At 44.4% G+C, this 18,065-nt stretch overlaps 1 protein-coding gene across 15 annotated transcripts in view; it reads right to left on the minus strand.

Moving 5' to 3' along the window:
- The window catches only part of scube2 (signal peptide, CUB domain, EGF-like 2), a 229,035-nt gene that overhangs the window by 24,024 nt on the left and 186,946 nt on the right, over positions 1–18,065 (minus strand). For all 15 annotated transcript variants that reach the window (XM_038808152.1, XM_038808154.1, XM_038808150.1 and 12 more), the window contains one exon: positions 17,305–17,472. In XM_038808152.1, coding sequence (XP_038664080.1) covers positions 17,305–17,472 — 168 coding nt within the window. The remainder of the gene's footprint in view (positions 1–17,304; positions 17,473–18,065) is intronic.

Below are 18,065 nucleotides of genomic sequence, written 5' to 3' on the forward strand. Positions count from 1 at the left end.
ACCGGGTGAAGAGGGCACTGTATGTTAGCAGGGTGCAGTGTGGCATTGTATATTCAGCGAAGCTGAGGGTGACCTACAAGTTCAAGGACTTTTATTTTGGGATGGCGAAAGCAGTGGAGAGGTTTGCGAAGGCAGGACTGTGGCAGATTTGAGAAATGGTCATGTACCGATGTAGCCTCATGACTGTATTTTTTCTTTTTTGTTTCACTGCGTGCTGGTGTATGGGCTATAGGAGCCAGCGTTGTATATATTTGGACTGGGGAAGAAATGGGACTTTCAGTCGGAATGAGGGTTCTTTGGGGTGTGGGTGTGTATGTGGGTTTGTGTGCTAAAGGGGACTTTTGGGTTTTTCCTGGGGCCAGGCAAGAGGGAAAGAGACCTGAGCGGGGGTCTCCACGCTGGCCGGTTTAAGCCGGCCAGTGAACGGGGGTGAGGTGGGGGGAGGGGCTGCAGCCATCGGAGCCTGGCAGAACAGGGTCCGAGGGGTCTAGCCGGGGTGGAAAGTTGGGAGGAAAGAACCGAGGTTGGGGGAGGAGTTTTACAAGAGGAAGTGGCGGGGAGGAGTTGGGGAGGGAGGGGATTTACAACTCTTGGGTGTCATTTACGGTACTCTTTTGGCGGTTGGATGACATTGAGTGTCGTCGGGGGTGGGGGGGGGGGGGGGGGGGGGGGGGATCTCATGGGCGATTCCGGACTCCTTTCTCTTTCTCGCCTTTGTTTTCTTTCCACCGTGGGAGGGTTTGTTTTATTTGATGGACATATTGACAGGTGGACCGTTGGGTGGGGTGGTGGGAGGATGGGATCATTGTCGATGTTAAGGGTATTAACTTTGTATTTGGTACCATTTACTGCTTGTTCGTGGGATGTAAATTTTGAAGGAAAATGTGAAAATGGAAAATAAAAACATTTATAAAAAAAGGAGTAAGAAAAATCTCGAATTCTCTCTCCCAAAAGGCCGTGGATGTTAAGACAATTCAATACAGAAATTGCTTTTGGCTTTTTATATGCTTTCAGACCACCCAAAGCTAAAGGGGAAACCAAATTTTAAGATTTCAACTCAGTTGGCCATCACTGAGATCTGTGCAAATTGACTTGGCTTCCAATTGCCCCAGAAATTAAGCACAGGATAAAAGCCACTTTAATCCATCCAAAATGTTGAAGGAATTTTTTTATTGAGATTACAATACTATGAATGATTTTGATAGAGTAAAAAAAGAGAAACTGCTTCTTCATCAACCAGAGGACACAAATTTAAGGCAATCAACAAGAGTTAAGGATGAGATCAGAACATTAGAAATCGGAGCAGGAGTAACCGCCCTGCCCATGAAACCTGCTTCGCCATCCAATACGATCACGACTGATCTTGGGCTTCAACTCCATATTCCCACCCATTCCCTATATCCTCAATTCCCTGATCCCAACTTTAAATGTATCCAACAGTGAAACATCCACAACCCTCTGGGTCACGAATTCCAAAGATTCACTACCCTTTGAATTAGGAAACGTCCGCCGATCCTAGTCCTACATGATCGGCCACTTATCCTGACATTGTGCCCTCATATTTTGAATTCCCGACAAATGGAAATAATCTCTCAGCTTCCATCCTATCAAGCCCCTTCTGAATTGTGTAAGTTTCAATGAGATCACCTCTCATTCTTCTAAACTCTAGAGAATCAAGTTCAGTTTACTCAACCTCTTGCCATAGGACAACCCCCACGTCCTAGTGATCAATTTAGTGAACATTTTCTGGTTCACCAAATCCTTTCTTCAATGTGGAGACTAAAACTGTAGCAAGACCTCTTTGTTTCTGTACTCCAGTCCCCTTGTAATAAAGGCCAAAATGATATTTGTATTCCTAATTGCTTGCTGCATCTGCTTGGGTAGGCTAAGGAATGATTGCTGAGACATTGGTTTGTCGAAACAATAACTGGTTTATTGGATGTAACGGAACTATATACAAATATACATGACTAGGTGTTAGCCTACCTAAGCTAGATGAATTCTCCCTCTCATCTCTTGATCATGTGTCTCTTGCAGCATTGTTATGGGCAGTGTTGCTTCCACAGTCCCACACATTAACTCTTTCAAACCCTAATGCGCATCTCCACCCCCTGTCCCCACCAAGTCTTTGATTTCATAGATTTGATCTGTCAAGAAGTTTGATGACTTTCCTTGATCATGTTCTTGTTTGATAGTATTTCTTGGAACTGTTTTTCCTTGACTTGGTTAGTCTTCATTGATAGTTTCAGTATCTGTTTCTTTGTCAATTTCTGACTCAATTTCTGAGTTCTTCCAAATGTATGACTAATGTATTTGAGGAATAGTACTTCTGAAGTATGTACTAAATAAAATTTTTGTTGATTGTCATCCCTCTGGACAATTACTCCTTTTCTGCCTTGGTCTCTTACTCATATTTTCTTTCCTTCCCTCAGCCTGGGCACGTTCATGGCACGGTATCTTCGATTATAGTTGGAAGTCTGTTGTTTTCAATAGGACTGCTCTGATTCCTGAACTCTTTGGATAATACTGTACTTCTAGCCTTGAAAGTCATTTTTTGGGTAGGGTTTGAAGCTGCGTTCAAAGCTTTCTGCCCATCAGCAGTTCAGAGAGTGCCAACCCACAATGCAATGGAGTGGACCTGTAAATTAAGAGTGCCATCGGAAAATTCTTATTCTTTTTTACCAGGGCTTTGATAGTGAAGGTGGCCCTTTCTGCCTCATCATTAAAATGGGGATGTCACAGGGAACTGGTGAGGTGGAGAAATCCATAGTTCTCTGTGAAATGGGTGAAGTAACTTTTGGCACATTGTGTATCTTTATCGGAAACAACCTTGTCTGGAATGCCGTATGCTCCAAAGACTTCCTTGACTGTGGTTGTAGTGTACAGATATTTAACCTCAATCCAACTGGAAAAGCAATCGGCAAGTATACGGAAGAATTTGTCATTAAACATTAACAAACTGATCCCCAGACATTACTATCATCCGGTTGGAAATTGAGTGGACATAAGGGGTTCACTTTGGACACTGAGAAATTATTTATTCTGTAGATCTCGATCTTCCAGGCAACCAGGCAGCAGACTGGACTTGTGCTGTGAATTTCATGATGCCCATGTGGTCCTAGTGCATTCTTTTCAAGGTCTCTGACTGAGTGAGATCGGAATCACCAGCAAGTCATCTCTAGCTTACAGTGCTTCTTTTGCTCAAAGTAGGTTTAAATCAAGTTCCACTGGAATACTGATGTGGCTAAGTTTGCAAATGTATTGGAAAATGTGAATGCATTTTCATCCTGAATCTGCACTTGGCAAATTTGTTGCAGCTTTTTTGGGTGTTCTGCAATGAATGAGAATATGACTCAATCTGGTTAATTTTATTTATTTATTGTTTTAATTTTTGTAAGTTTTCCAATTAAAGGGCAATTTAACGTGGTCAATCCACCTACTCTGCACATCTTTTGAGTTGTGGGGGTGAGACCCACACAGACACAGGGAGAATGTGCAAACTCCACACAGATAGTGACCTGGGGTTGGGATCGAACCTGGGTCCTCGGCGCCGTGAGGCAGCAGTGCTAACTACTGCACCACCATGCCGTTCTTCGATCTCACTAATAAGGCCTGTTGTACAGGATGGCCCACGGTGGCTCTTGACAATGTATTTGCTGTTGTTTGCAGCTTGTCCTGTACATTTACCATTTCGTAGGTAAAGCACCTTAATCTCAGCTAATCTCTGGACTTTCAGGGGCGTTCTAATGGGTTTCTTTTTGTCAAGTAAAGAAACTAAGGATTTGCCATCTGTCCATATGATGACCTTTAATCCGATGATATAATAGGAGAATTTATTGCAAGCCCAAGTGACTGTGAGAGCCTCTTCCTCTATGACCGCATACCAAATTTCTGTTTCGGACAACACCCAAGATGCATAATAGACCAGTCTATGATACCCATTTGGTTGTTATTGAAACAGGACTGGCTCCACCCCTGTAGATGAAGCATCAGCTGTAATGATAGTTGTTAGGGGTCATAATAAGCTAATATGTTTGGTAAAAGCAGCATCTCCTTAATTTGGCTGAATGCCTGCTCCTGATGTGCACCCAACACCATGCTGGCACTTTCTTCAATAGTTGTCTCAAGGAATTGGTAACTTGCGCCAGGTTCGGCAGGAATTCTGTCAGCTGATTAACCATACCAAGGAATTGATGGAGATCCAGGATAGAAGCAGGGGTTGGGAATTCACTATGTCATGTGAGAGTACCCTTTAATAAATGGGTGTTTAAGATATGTACCTTTAAGAAATTGAGCTGCTCATGTTACTGGAATGATGTCAGAGTATGGGTGGAGCTGAGCTCTACTTCTGCTTTTTAGTTTCAGTTTGAGAAAAGCTTGGGTGTGTCTGTGTTTTTTCAGTGAGCTGCACTGCTGTTGATCTCTGCCATTCAAAGACTATCTTTGGATCATTTGGTGAACTCAGGACTGTAAAAATGTCTCTGTATTAAATGTAAACCTAATGTACTCCTGTTTGAAGGTTTGTTAAGTCCTTTGGGTGTAAAAGGACAGCATACAGGTTACTTAGTGTTGTATTCTTTAGGGGTGTATTTGAGTTACTGGTTGCTAAGATATTCACTGTTTGTTTTAAAAAGCTTAACTTGAGTTCATATAATAAACATTTTAAAAACAAAACAACCACTGGTCCATTTTCTGCTATAACATACCTGTAGATTGAGTAACAATTTGGGGGCTCGTCTGGGATAAAAGTCTATCTATTGGATTGGCTCAGTGAACTTAAAGACAGTGAGGGGTGAGCATATTGTGGTTGCTTTTCAGGTGTGGTATTTTAGTTTAAGTGGGGTGTGTGTTGTGGACAATAGCTCTTTCAGATGCTCAGAAGTTTTGGGGGGTGGAGACGGTACATGCAGTACCTTACGGACAGAGACTAAAAGTAGACTGTTAGATTTGGCAAAATCATTGCTGTTAACATTACCTGACAAAATGCAAAAAGATGAGGTAATTATGGCAGTGGCTAAGCATTTAAAGTTGCCAGAGATACAGTCTGACTCATTAGAAATGGCAAAGATCCAGTTGCAGATTAAGCAACTTGAACATGAAAAGAATTAAAGCAGCTTGAATATGAAATGAGAAAAAGAAAAGGAGAGAGAAGAAAGAAACAAAGAAAGAATAGCCCTAGCACAACAAAAAGAGATAGAGAAGAAAGGGAAAAAGAGAGTTTGAATTTCAGAAAATGGCTATGAAACGTAACAGTCAGTTACAATTGGCAGACATAAAGGGAAACGTACAGTTAGATGATACAGATGAGGGGCGAAATTCTCCGACCACATGCAGGGTCGGAGAATCGGCCGGCAGCGGCGTTAATTCCGCTCCCGCAGGGTTTTTAATTCTCTGACCGGCCAAAAACCGGCATTGTGCAAATCCCGCCGGCAGCCTCTGAAAACAGCTGGCGCCGGCGGGATTTCATTATATTTTTGTTTCCACAAATCTCCAGCCCGGATGGGCCGAATTCCCGCCGACGTGGCCACGGGTCACGTCGGCGAAAATCACAGTAGCTTTAAAACGGCGTCAACCATTGATGATGGTTGACGCCGTTCAGTGTCGGGGGGGGGGGGGGGGTTGCGGCATCGGGGGGGGGGTTGCGGCATCGGGGGGGGTTGTAGCATCGGGGGGGGGGGTTGCGGCATCGGGGGGGTTGCGGCATCGGGGGTGTTGCGGCATGGGGGGGGCGGGGGTTGCGGCATCGGGGGGGGTTGCGGCATCAGGGGGGGTTGCGGCATCGGGGGGGGTTGCGGCATCGGGGGGGGGGTTTGGGGGCAGCGGCGTGCAGAGAGGGGGGGCGACGGATGCCCGGGGCCAACGCACCATCGCCCCCCCCCTCTGTACACCGCTGCCCCCTACCCCAACCACCCCCCCATCACCACCCCTACCTCCCTCCAACGCCACTACCCCCCTCCCCACCGCCCCTACCCCCCTCCAACGCCGCCCCCCATCTCTCGCAACGCCGCAACCCCCCACCCTCAACGCCGCAACCCCCCCTCATCGCCGCAACCCCCCCTCTCAACGCCGGGTCCCTCCCCCCTCAACGCCGGGTCCCCCCCCTCAACGCCGGTACCCACACCCCGTCCCCCTCCCTCTGAAGGCCGGTACCCACACCCCCCCTCCCTCTGAAGGCCGGTACCCACACCCCGTCCCCCTCCCTCTGAAGGCCGGTACCCACACCCCCCCTCCCTCTGAAGGCCGGTACCCACACCCCCCCTCTCTCCTCCTCCCCCCCTTCCTTCCTCCTCCCCCCCCTTCCTTCCTCCGTTAGTGGGGGGGGGGGGTGCGGCGTTAGTGGGGGGGGTGCGGCGTTGGAGGGGGGTAGGGGTGGTGAAGGGGGTAGGGGTGGTGGGGAGGGGGGTAGGGGTGGTGAGGGGAGGGGGTTGGGGTAGGGGCAGCTGCATGCAGAGGGGGGCGACGGTGCGTTGGCCCCGGGCATCCGTCGCCCCCCTCCTCTGCACGCCGCTGCCCCTACCCCAACCCCCCCTCACCACCCCTACCCCCTTCACCACCCCTACCCCCCTCCAACGCCGCCCCCCCTCCAACGCCGCCCCCCCCTCTCTCAACTCAACGCCGCAAACCCCCCAACGCTGGGTCTGTCTCTCTCTCTCCTCCCCCCCCCCCCCCAAATGCCGGGTCTGTCTCTCTCCTCCTCCCCCCCCCCAAAATGCCGGTCTGTCTCTCTCCTCCCCCCCCCCCCCCCCCAATGCCGGTCTGTCTCTCTCCTCCTCCTCCTCCTCCCCCCCCCCCAAAATGCCGGTCTGTCTCTCTCCTCCTCCTCCCCCCCCCAAACGCCAGGCTGTCTCTCTCCTCCTCCCCCCCCCCCCCAAAAACGCCGGGTCTCACCACTTCCGCAACTGGTGAAACTGACGCGTATCGCGTCAGTCCGCTGCTGGCCCCTCCGGGAACGGAGAAAAGCGGCCTAAAAGAAGGCCCCCACGCCGGAGTCATCTACACCAATTTTGCTCGCCGGAAATCGGCGTTACGACGGTCTGCAGAGAATTTCGCCCGAGGATAGTGAGAAACAGTGTCAAAGTCCAAGGCTTGGTGGGGATCTATTTAAATATGTCCAAGCATTGCCAAGGTTCGACGAGAAGGAAGTGGAAGCCTTTTTCATTTCATTTGAGAAGGTAGCTAAGCAAATGAAATGGCCACAGGACATGTGGGTATTACTGATTCAAACAAAGCTGATAGGTAGGGCTAGTGAAGTGTTTGCGTCACTACCGAAGGAGGTATCTGAGACTAGTGAGGAGGTGAAAAAATCCATCTTGGGTGCATATGAACTAGTGTCTGAAGCCGACTAACATAGGTTTAGAAATTTAAGGAAAGAATTTGGTCAAACATACATGGAGTTTGAAAGGCTCAGAGTAATTTTGATAGGTGGATAAGGGCTTGAAAATAGACCAAACGTATGAAGCTCTCAGAAAAAATATACTTTTGGAGGAGTTTAAAAATTCAATTCTGGATGCCGTGAGAACTCGTGGAAGAGCAGAGGTTTAAAACTGCGAGGTTAGCAGCAGAAATGGCAGGTGATTATGAATTAGTTCATAAATCAAAGCTTGGTTTCCGACATCAGTTTTAGCCTGTGAGGGATAGAAACTGGGGACATGAGAAATACTCAAGTGGTAAAAGTAAAGGTGATCTGATGGGAGATAATAAGGAGAGTGTACCTCAGATTAAAAAAGAGATCCATGAGGGTGGAAAAGTAAAGGATACGTTTCAAATGTTTTCACTGTAATAAACTAGGCCTTGTAAAGTCACAGTGCTGGTGGTTGAAGAAAAGCACTGGGAAGGTTGATGTGGTAAAACAGAATAAGACAGTGGGGTTTGTTAAAGTGGTAAAGGAAAGCCCAAGTGAAGCGAAGGAGGTGCAAAAGATTGTACAGCCTGATCAAGAGGTGATTGATCAGAAGGTGCCAGATGTCTTTGAAGAATTTTCTTGTGTGGGTAAAGTTTACTCATCTGCATCAGGAGGAGCAGGTAAAGAAGACACAATTTTAAGAGATACGGGAGCTAGTCAGTCTTGAATGGTAAGAGATGAGGAGTTATGTAGTTTGGGAAGAATGTTGCCAGAAAAGGAGGTAATATGTGGAATTCAGGGTGAGAGGAGTAGTGTTCCATTATATAAGGTAAGGTTGGAAAGTCCAGTGAAGAGTGGTGAAGTGGTAGTAGGAGTAATAGAGAAACTATCTTGTCCAGGAATACAGTTTATCTTGGGTAATGATATAGCTGGATCGCAAGTGGGAGGGATGCCTACTGTGGTTGATAAGCCAGTGGAAAATCAGACAACTGAAGTGTTGAAGGACGAATATCCTGGGATTTTTCCGGATTGTGTGGTAACAAGTCGCAAAGTCACAGGTTAAGACAAGAGGAAAAATCTAAGAGTGATGAAGTTGAAGTGCAATTATCAGAAACAATTTTTGATCAGATGGTTGAAGAACAAGAACAGGTGAAGGATGAGGCGGATATTTTTAGTTCAGGAAAATTGGTTGAGTTACAACAAAAAAATGTAGAAATAAAACAGATGTATCAGAAAGCGTACACGGAAGAGGAATCTGAGTGTATACTAGAGTGTTATTACCGTAAAAGTGATGTCTTGATGAGGAATGGAGACCTTTACATATATTGGCGGATGAAAAGTGGGCAGAAGTTCATCAAGTAATATTGCCAGAAGGGTATAGTAAGGAGGTGTTGTGAGTTGCACATGAGGTACCAGTGGGAGATCATTTGGGAATAAGGAAAACTCAAGCTAAAATCCAAAAACATTTTTATTTGCCTGGACTACATAAAGATGTAGTTAAATGTTGTCCATCATGTCACACATGTCAAGTGATAGGGAAACCTCAAGCAGTGATAAAACCAGCGCCCTTAATACCCATTCCAGCATTTGAGGAACCTTTTACAAGGGTCCTAATTGATTGCGTAGGACCACTTCCGAAAACAAAAAGTGGGAATCAATATCTTTTGACTATAATGGATGTGTCTACTAGGTTTCCGGAGGCCATTCCAGTACGTACTATTACAGCTAAAAAGACTGTGGAGGAATTACTTTAATTCTTTACGAGATATGGACTACCCACAAAAATACAATCAGATCAAGGATCAAATTTTACCTCCAGGTTATTCAAAGAAGTAATGGATAGCTTAGGAATAAAACAATTTAAATTAACTGCGTACCATCCAGAATCGCAGGGAGCGTTATAAAGGTGGCATCAGACATTAAAGACAATGTTGAGGGCTTATTGTCATGATTGTACAGAGGATTGGGATAAAGGAATTCCATTCGTACTGTTTGCAATTAGGGATGCACCTAATGAGTCAACCAAATTTAGTCCTTTTGAACTAATTTTTGGTCATGAGGTAAGAGGACCACTTAAATTGATTAAGGACAAATTGGTGAGTGAGAAATTGGAAATTACATTATTGGATTACGTGTCAGATTTTAGGGAGCGATTAAATAGAGCAGGTGAATTGGCTAGACAACATTTAAAAGTTGCACAAAATGTGATGAAATGGGTAGCGGACAAGAAATCCAAAGTTTGTAGTTTTGCCAGTGGAGATAAAGTTTTAGTATTGTTACCAGTGGTTGGTGAACCTTTAAAAGCTAGGTTTTGTGGACCGTATCAGATTGAAAGGAAATTAAGTGAGGTGAATTATGTGGTTAAAAACACCCGATAGAAGGAAGAATCACCGAGTGTGTCATGTGAATATGCTTAAAAGGTACTTTGAAAGGGAAGGAGAGAAAAAGGAGGTTTTAATGATTCTAACTGAAAGTGACGAACCAAATCCAGATGACTGAGATTTCGATATACCTCAAATTAAATTGGAAAATGAGGATATTCTTAAAAATTGGGTTAAATTGTTGAGTTACCTTCCAGAGGAAAAATGAACTGACCTGAAAGAGTTATTGATATCACATGGGCAATTTGTAGAGATAAATTGGGAAGTACTAAAATGGCTATACATGATGTAGATGTGGGAAATGCTGGTCCAATCAAACAACATCCATACAGACTTAACCCTTTAAAATTGGCACAGGTTAACAAAGAGATTGAGAGTATGCGTAAAAATGGCATAATTGAAGTGGGTTGCATCCAATGAATGAAATGAAATGAAAATCGCTTATTGTCACGAGTAGGCTTCAATGAAGTTACTGTGAAAAGCCCCTAGTCAACACATTCCGGCGCCTGTCGGCGAGGCTGGTACGGGAATCGAACCGTCCTGCTGGCCTGCTTTAAAAGCCAGCAATTTAGCCCAGTGAGCTAAACTAGCCCCAGATGGTTTTCACCCATTGTGATGGTACCTAAACCAGACGGTACCCAATGGTTGTGTGTGGACTATAGAAAGGTTAATGCAGTTACAAGAATGGACTCTTATCCTATCCCACGTTTGAGGAAGTGGGACAAGCAGTCTTTATTTCCAAATTGGATTTACTTAAAGGTTACTGGCAGGCACCTTTATCTGAAAGGGCGAAGGAGATTTCAACTTTTGTGACTCCAGATGGTATATACCAATTCAAAGTTATGCCATTTGGCATGAAAAACGCCCCAGCCGCATTTCAACGGTTAGCTAACAAAGTCGTTTCAAGATTGCCCAATTGTGCGGTATACATCGACGATCTGATAATTTTCAGCCAGACATGGACAGAACATTTGAAACATCTGATGGAGTTATTCGATCGACTCCAGAAGGCGGATTTGGTGATAAACCTAGCCAAAAGTGAATTTGGAAAAGCCCGAATCACTTTCCTTGAGGAGTTTTCGATACCCTTGAGACAAAGGGAAATAATGCGATTTCTTGGCATGAGTGGATTTGATCGAACATTTGTGCAAAAGTTTTGGAGCGTGATTGATCCACTGATGGACTTGCTTAAGAAACGTCGAAAATTTCAATGGACAGCGGACTTTCAACAGGCATTTGACTGCCTGAAAACGGTGATAACTAATGCTCCTGTGTTGGAGAATTGCAAGGGACTCTATGATCAGATTGAACTAAATTATCTGACTTTAAAGAGAAATGCTGAGGCGTAGAGCAATGGACACATCGTGCAGAGACCATCTTGTTCAAAGAGACTGTTAATTGAGAAGGATTTCAGTTGGAGAAAGAAGAACGGAACAAAAATGGACTATATTATACTTGTTTGCGTGTGTTGTCTTTTGAAATGATAAAGTACATTTACTGTGTGCATTTCTTAAAGGATGGTGAAAAGGTGAAAAATGGAACCATCTTGAAGTTGATGGTTTATTTTTTTTTACTGGGGGGGCGGAGGTGTCATATGAGAGTACCCTTTAAGAAATGGGTGTTTATGAAATGTACCTTTAAGAAATGCAGCTGCTTATGTTACTGGAGTAATGTCAGAGTATGGGTGGAGCTGAGCTCTACCGCTTTTTAGTTTCAGTTTGAGAAAAGCTTTGGTGTGCCTGTGTTTTTTCAGTGAGCTGCACTGCTGTTGATCTCTGCCATCCAAAGACTATCTATGGATCATTTGGTGAACTCAGAATTGTAAAAAGGTCTCAGTATTAAATGTAAACCTAATGTGCTCCTGTTTGAAGGTTTGTTAAGTCTTTTGGGTGTAAAAGGACAGCATACAGGTTCCTTAGTGTTGTATTCTTTGGGGGATGTATTTGAGTTACTGGTTGCTAAGATATTCACTGTTTGTTTTAAAAAGGTTAACTTGAGTTCATAGAATAAATATTGTTTTGTTTTAAAAACCACTGGTCCAGGGCAGCACGGTGGCGCAGTGGTAGCACTGCAGTCTCACGGTGCCGAGGTCTCAGGTTCAATCCTGGCTCTGGGTCACTGTCCGTGTGGAGTTTGCACATTCTCCCCGTGTTTGTGTGGGTTTCGCCCCCATAACCCAAAGATGTGCAAGGTAGGTGGATTGAACACACTAAATTGCCCCTTAATTGGAAAAAATTAATTGGGTACTCAAAATTTATTTTTAAAAACCATTGGTCCATTTTCTGCCATACCATACCTGTAGAGTGAGCCGTGTGCTCCCCATACCACAATCTATAAAAGTTGTGGGTCAGGTGAACTCCATGATACATTTTGGGGTTCTCTAAACCCTGGCCCATAACAACTAATGGCTTTGTTTTTGCTGGTCTGACATTGTGCTCTTGCAATTAACGATGTGGTTAGGTGGATTGCCTTAGTGTCCAAAAAGGTTAGGTTGGGTTATGGGGATAGGGTGGACGCATGGGCTTAAGTAGTGTGCTCTTTCCAAGGGCTGGTGCAGACTTGATGGGCCGAATGGCCACCTTCTGCACTGTAAATTTTATGATCTGAGTGTGGCCGAAGAATCAAATGGACATTTTAGAAAATTCACACTTTCCATGGAGTGTCAGACCTTTTTCCTGAAAATTGTTCAGAACTGCTTTAATACTCTTCAGTGGATGCACCGTGGACTTTTGAGGCCTGTAGAATGGTAGTCATTTGTTTATTGGAAATTTCAGGTGCTGAGGTTATATCAAATGACGAACGATTAAAACAAAACCTGCCAAATGGAATCATGAAGGTTGTTAGTAATTTCAGTATTTCATCGAATGGTACCTGCCAAAAGCCACTATTGGCATCCAGTTTGTGAATATTGTTTTCCTGGACAGCTCCATCACGCTGTCGTCCTCTGAGGACATCAGGTGAATATCCCTTGCTATGGCCTTATTAGGTTGAGTCAAGTCCACACAAATGCAAAGGGATTCATTAGACTTTGGAATGGGAACTTTGGAGCATCAGTCTGTGGGCTCAGTGACCAGAGAGATTACTCCCATTCTGGTCATCTCTTCTAGCTGTAGTTGGACCTGTTTCATTAGTGAGTGTGGTATCTCCCTCAGAGTGAAAAGACACACAGCTTTAGCATCTTTCCGGACTGTTATGCTATATTTAATCTTGTGTCTTCCCAGACCAGTAAATAGTTTTAGAATGTTCTTTCTTTTTAAAAAAATATTTTTATTGAACATTTTTTGTTAAGTACAAAACGATAAAACAGGAAAAGACACCAAAAACATAACCCCCACCCTCCCAACAACATACCAAGCCCCCCAACAGCTGACTCTAACAAGTTCTTTCAAATATCAAATAAACGGCTGTCATCTTTTGCACAACCCCTCAACTTCACGCCTTATGGTGTACTTAAATTTCTCAATGTACAAAAACTCCATAAGATCCCGCAGCCATACTGAGGCACTGGATGGAGAAGCTGACCTCCACTCACAACAAAACCTGCCTGTGAGTAATCAGCGAGGAGAAGGCTAAGACGTCCGCCCCCGCACCCATCTGCAGCTCCGTCAGGTCTGACACCCCAAATATGGCCCCAAGGGCTCCAATTCAATTTGTAGAATCGCTGACGTGGTGCTGAAGGAGACCCAAAATCTCACGAGCTCAGGAAATGGCCAGAACATACGTCTATAACTCGCCAGGCCCCTCCTACAGCGCTTACACTTATACTCCACTCCTTCAAACAGCCGATTAGGCCTGGACCTTGTTAAATGTGCCTGGTGTACCACCTTAACCAAGTCTCGCGCAGGACGAAATAGCGTTCACCCTTTGCAGGCCTTTACACCACATCCTCTCCTCCAATTCTGCCGCCAACTCCTCCTCCCACTTGGCCTTAATCCCCTCCAAGGATGTAGTATCCTCAGCCAGGATCCTCCCAAAGTACTCCCTTCCTCCATACCCATGAGTGACAGAACCCTTTCCAACACCGACGATGGTGGCACTAACGGAAAAGACGGGAAAAACTTCCTCGCAAAGCACCAAACCTGCAAACACTAAAACCTTTTTTGACTGCGAGAGCCCAAACCTCTTTGACAGCTTCTCTAAACTTGCAAACCGCACCTCCAGAAACAAATCCCTCATTCCTTCCACCCCCTTGTTCTCCCAGCTTCTAACCCTGACATCTAATCTTGCTGGCTCGCACATAAGGTTAGCACAAATCGGCACCAAAATTTGACACCGCTCCTAATTTAAAGTGCTGTTGAAATTGTCTCGATATCTTGAATGTTTTTCTGAAGTCAGACCTAGGTCCTTGCTGATTGATTTCCTCCAACTTGTTAATAGGATTGAGGTCTATACAGGCTTTTTGACTAAGAGAATAAAGTTTCCACTTGTATCTGTTTTCACTTGTACTGGAGTGTTGCCTGTTACATTCCCTTGACTTACAGTTTAATTCCCCCGAGACCATATAGCTGGGCTTCTGTTGGTTTCAAGCACTGTATTAATATCCAGGGTTCTTTGTCTGATAAAACTTGCTCCTGTATCCAGTTTAATGTTGGTGACATGTCTATAAACATAAACATGCAATCCAGAATACGTGCTGTGGGTCTTTGACCTTACCCAGGAAACATTTTGGTTCAATTTCATTAATGGCCTTGTGTGTGAAGGCTTTCTCCTTAATACCTGCAGATGTTATAGGCTTTACTTGGCACAGTTTCCCAAAATGTCCAACCGTTTTGCAGAGAAAGCATTCAGCAGTGCTTTCTGGACACTGCTTGCATTTCTGCGTCTTTTTGGGACCACAGAGCAGGCATGGTTTGATGGCATTTTCCCTGGTATCTTCTTCTCTGAAGTGTATTTTGTTCCTATGCTGAATGAATGGTATAGTCACTGGAGGTTTTCTGGGCCAAGGATTTTTTCAACACTCCATGTTGCCCTGTTGTGTTTATGGACCTTTTGTTTGTGTCACCAGTTGTATTGCTTTCTCTAAGGTTAGGTCTGCCTAAGACTGCAGTAGGTCTGATAGAGTGTTATCAGTAACACCGACTACAATGCAGTCACGTATTCATTTTGCTTTTAGGTCTCCATTCTCGCAACCTTCAGCCAGTGTATAAAATGTCATGAATAAAACCAATTACTGATGCACCTGGCTTTTGATTTTGGACCCTTTTGTTGAATTGGGCCCTTTCAAGAATCGTGTAGCTCCTCAAGATGAAATAGTTATCGAAGATTTTTAAGACTTCAAATTTATCTGAGATCAGCCTTGTCTTGCAATAACATAATCTGCTATTTTGGAGTAAAATAACCTATTTACTGTTTCAGCTTTAGACTTAATGTCCAACACTGAAGCAATTTGGAATGTCAAGGATCATTTTCGCCAAAGTGCCCAATTTGGCTTTCATTCTGATCTCTTAGGGCACAACTTAATGGAAAACAAACAGAGTCCCGTTTGGGGTGCACTTAGCGTGGTGTTTCTCAGCATCTTCAGTGCTGAGAACCACCCCGCTATCAAAGTGGACTTTTGTTTTGGCCTTGGCGATGAATGCTCCGCCGAGTCCATACTTACCTTCAATTCAGCTTGTCAGTGCAAGAAGAGATCGGGACGCCATTTTAAAATGCAGCACCAATCTCTCGACCTCCCCACTGCGGTATCCGGACCCCACCCCCCAAATTTACCTGTTAGGGGGTCCTCGAGCATCCCCCTCATACCACCTCATAAGGGCAGGGCATCCCAGGCCCAATCCCTGGCACTGTCAACCTGGCACTGTCAACCTAGCAACGCCATCTGGGCCCCCTGGCACTTTGGACCAGTGTTAAATGGCGTCATGGCACGGTCTCCCAGGCATGGGCGTTCATTCCCGCGTCTTGGGAAAATCCAGCGCTGACATATTTCAGTGAGCCTATCTTGCCCAGTGAGGGCAAGATCCAGATCACGGGGTGTTCAGAGCATCGCAAATCTCGCAATATGTAACAGCCTCATCGCGTCACTGAGTTGGGTACGACGAGGCCATTCGATCGGGCCCCGAATGTGTCACTATCAGAACCTTTCTTGGCCTTGATCACCACCATTTACATTCTCTTTGTCTTTTTGTCTACAATATCTTTGTCAATCTGCACCTATGGCTGACCCTGTATCCAGACCCACTGCTCCCCCCCCCCCCCCCCCCCCCCCCACCACATCAGTATAAATCTGACCCCATTTCCAGTTCTCTCCAGCTTTGACAAAGAGTCATCCAGACTCAAAACGTTAGCTCCCTTCTCTCTCCACAGATGCTGTCAGACCTGCTGAGGTTGTCCAGTATTTTCTGTTTTTGTATCAGATTCCAGCATCTGCAATTTGCTCTTATCTTTGCCCAATTCAGCATTTGATTTGGTCCTTCACAGCTCCCTCCATATTGTATGTTGCTTGGGCTGGCTAAGGAATGGTTGCTGAGACATTGGTATGTTTAAACAATAACTGGTTCATAACAGGATTACATACAGATAACGTAGTGTTAGCCTGCCTAAGCTAGGAACATTCTCCCTCTCGACTCTTGGTTATGTGTTTCTTATGTCATCAATATGATGGTGCTGTTTCCATAATCCCACACATTAACCTTTGAATGCTAATTCTACACCTGCATGATACCTTTCGGAGTTCCTTTTACAGTCATACCCAAGTCTCTTTGCAACATTAACCTTCAAAATGAAATGCACAAATACTTGAAGGGGAAACAACTGCAGGACTACTGGAAAACTCTTGCTCATGTGTTTCTTATGTCATCAATATGATGGTGCTGTTGACCAAGACTACTGGAAAACAACAGAGTGTGAAATTAATTAGATAACTCTTTCAAATAGCAGGCACGATTGTCGAATGCTTTCTTTCTGAACTATAATCAGAAAATCTGATCCAAAAAAAACAATAAAAATATTAGTTGCAGCAAGCACAAAGGTATTAATGCACCTATAATTACATCATTGTGCTTAAAAACCCTCGACAATAACACTTCTGATGACCATTATAAAAGTGCAGCATAACCTTACTTTATAAAATTCTGCTTCCCAAGAAAAGCTTGTCAATCATAGAATCCTTACAGTGCAGAAGGAGGCGATATGGGCCATCGAGTCTGCCCCAACATTCCGAAAGAAATGTCCACTCCCCCATCCACCCCACCCTTGTAGCCAAACCTGGACACTATCAGGCAATTTAGAATGGCCAATCCACCTAACCCGCACATCTTTGGACTGCGGGAGGAAACCGATGCATCCGGAGGAAACCCATGCAGACACGGGAAGAAAGTGCAAACTCCACACAGACACTCACCCAAGGTCCCTGGCACTTCTGACTGGAACATTCAGCAAATCTCATCAGGATTAAATTCATTTTCCCACCGGCAGTGCAGCTCCGCCTGTGAGTTTCCCGGCGGCGTAGTGTGGCTTCAATGGGAAATCCCAATGGCATGCAGTGGGAAGACAGAATCCCGCTGCCGGCTAACAACACACCAGCGAGAAACACATCGGTGGGAAACCGGAGAATCCAGCCCATAGTCTACAACACGATTTTACCTTTAGTTTCGCAATCCTGAAAAGATGCTGCTCCTTCACGTTTTGTTGTTAAACCTCCACCACAAGAAAAGCATGAAGTTCGCCCAAACTCTGTCTGGTACGTTCCCAAAGGACATGATTGGCATGGCCTGAATCCATCAGAGGAAAACTCTCCATCAAGGCACTGCCCTGCAAAATAAAAAACATGAATTATTTTCAAACCCATTTCATTACCAAATTAAGTTACACAATATTGTTTTCAGCATTTAAGCTGGCTCAGAGGTTTGACTTTTAGGAACATTCTTGTTATTTGTGCTTTATGCAAGAATATAGATTGCCTTCATATTAAGAAATTAAACTCTAGTTAACCAATCTTAATTTGCAGTATTTTTGTAAATAAAGCCCAAATTCCTTTTTATAAAAGAGAGGCAAAATTGTTGCCAAAGGAATGAATGAGATTGTGCACCTCATGAATATTTTCTTTGATTGATAATACGAAGATGGAGAATTCCTGCTGCATGTGATTTTTAAACAGTGGATGTGTCCAGACAAAATCGTGATGAAATGGTGACACTATTTTATGATGCCTTGTCAACAAGTAATATAAAAAGACATTAAAACATATTTACAATTTCTATAAAAGGTATTGGAAAAATATAGTATCTGATGGGTATTATTTGTGATTATACACTGGAAGAAAAATAGCGTGACATTATTTCCTGAAGAAAAGTACTTTGTGTCCAAACTTCACCAAATAATGTAGGCTTGAACAATGCCTACTG

This window comes from Scyliorhinus canicula, chromosome 9, assembly GCF_902713615.1.
Source record: "Scyliorhinus canicula chromosome 9, sScyCan1.1, whole genome shotgun sequence".
NCBI classification, from domain to species: domain Eukaryota; kingdom Metazoa; phylum Chordata; class Chondrichthyes; order Carcharhiniformes; family Scyliorhinidae; genus Scyliorhinus; species Scyliorhinus canicula.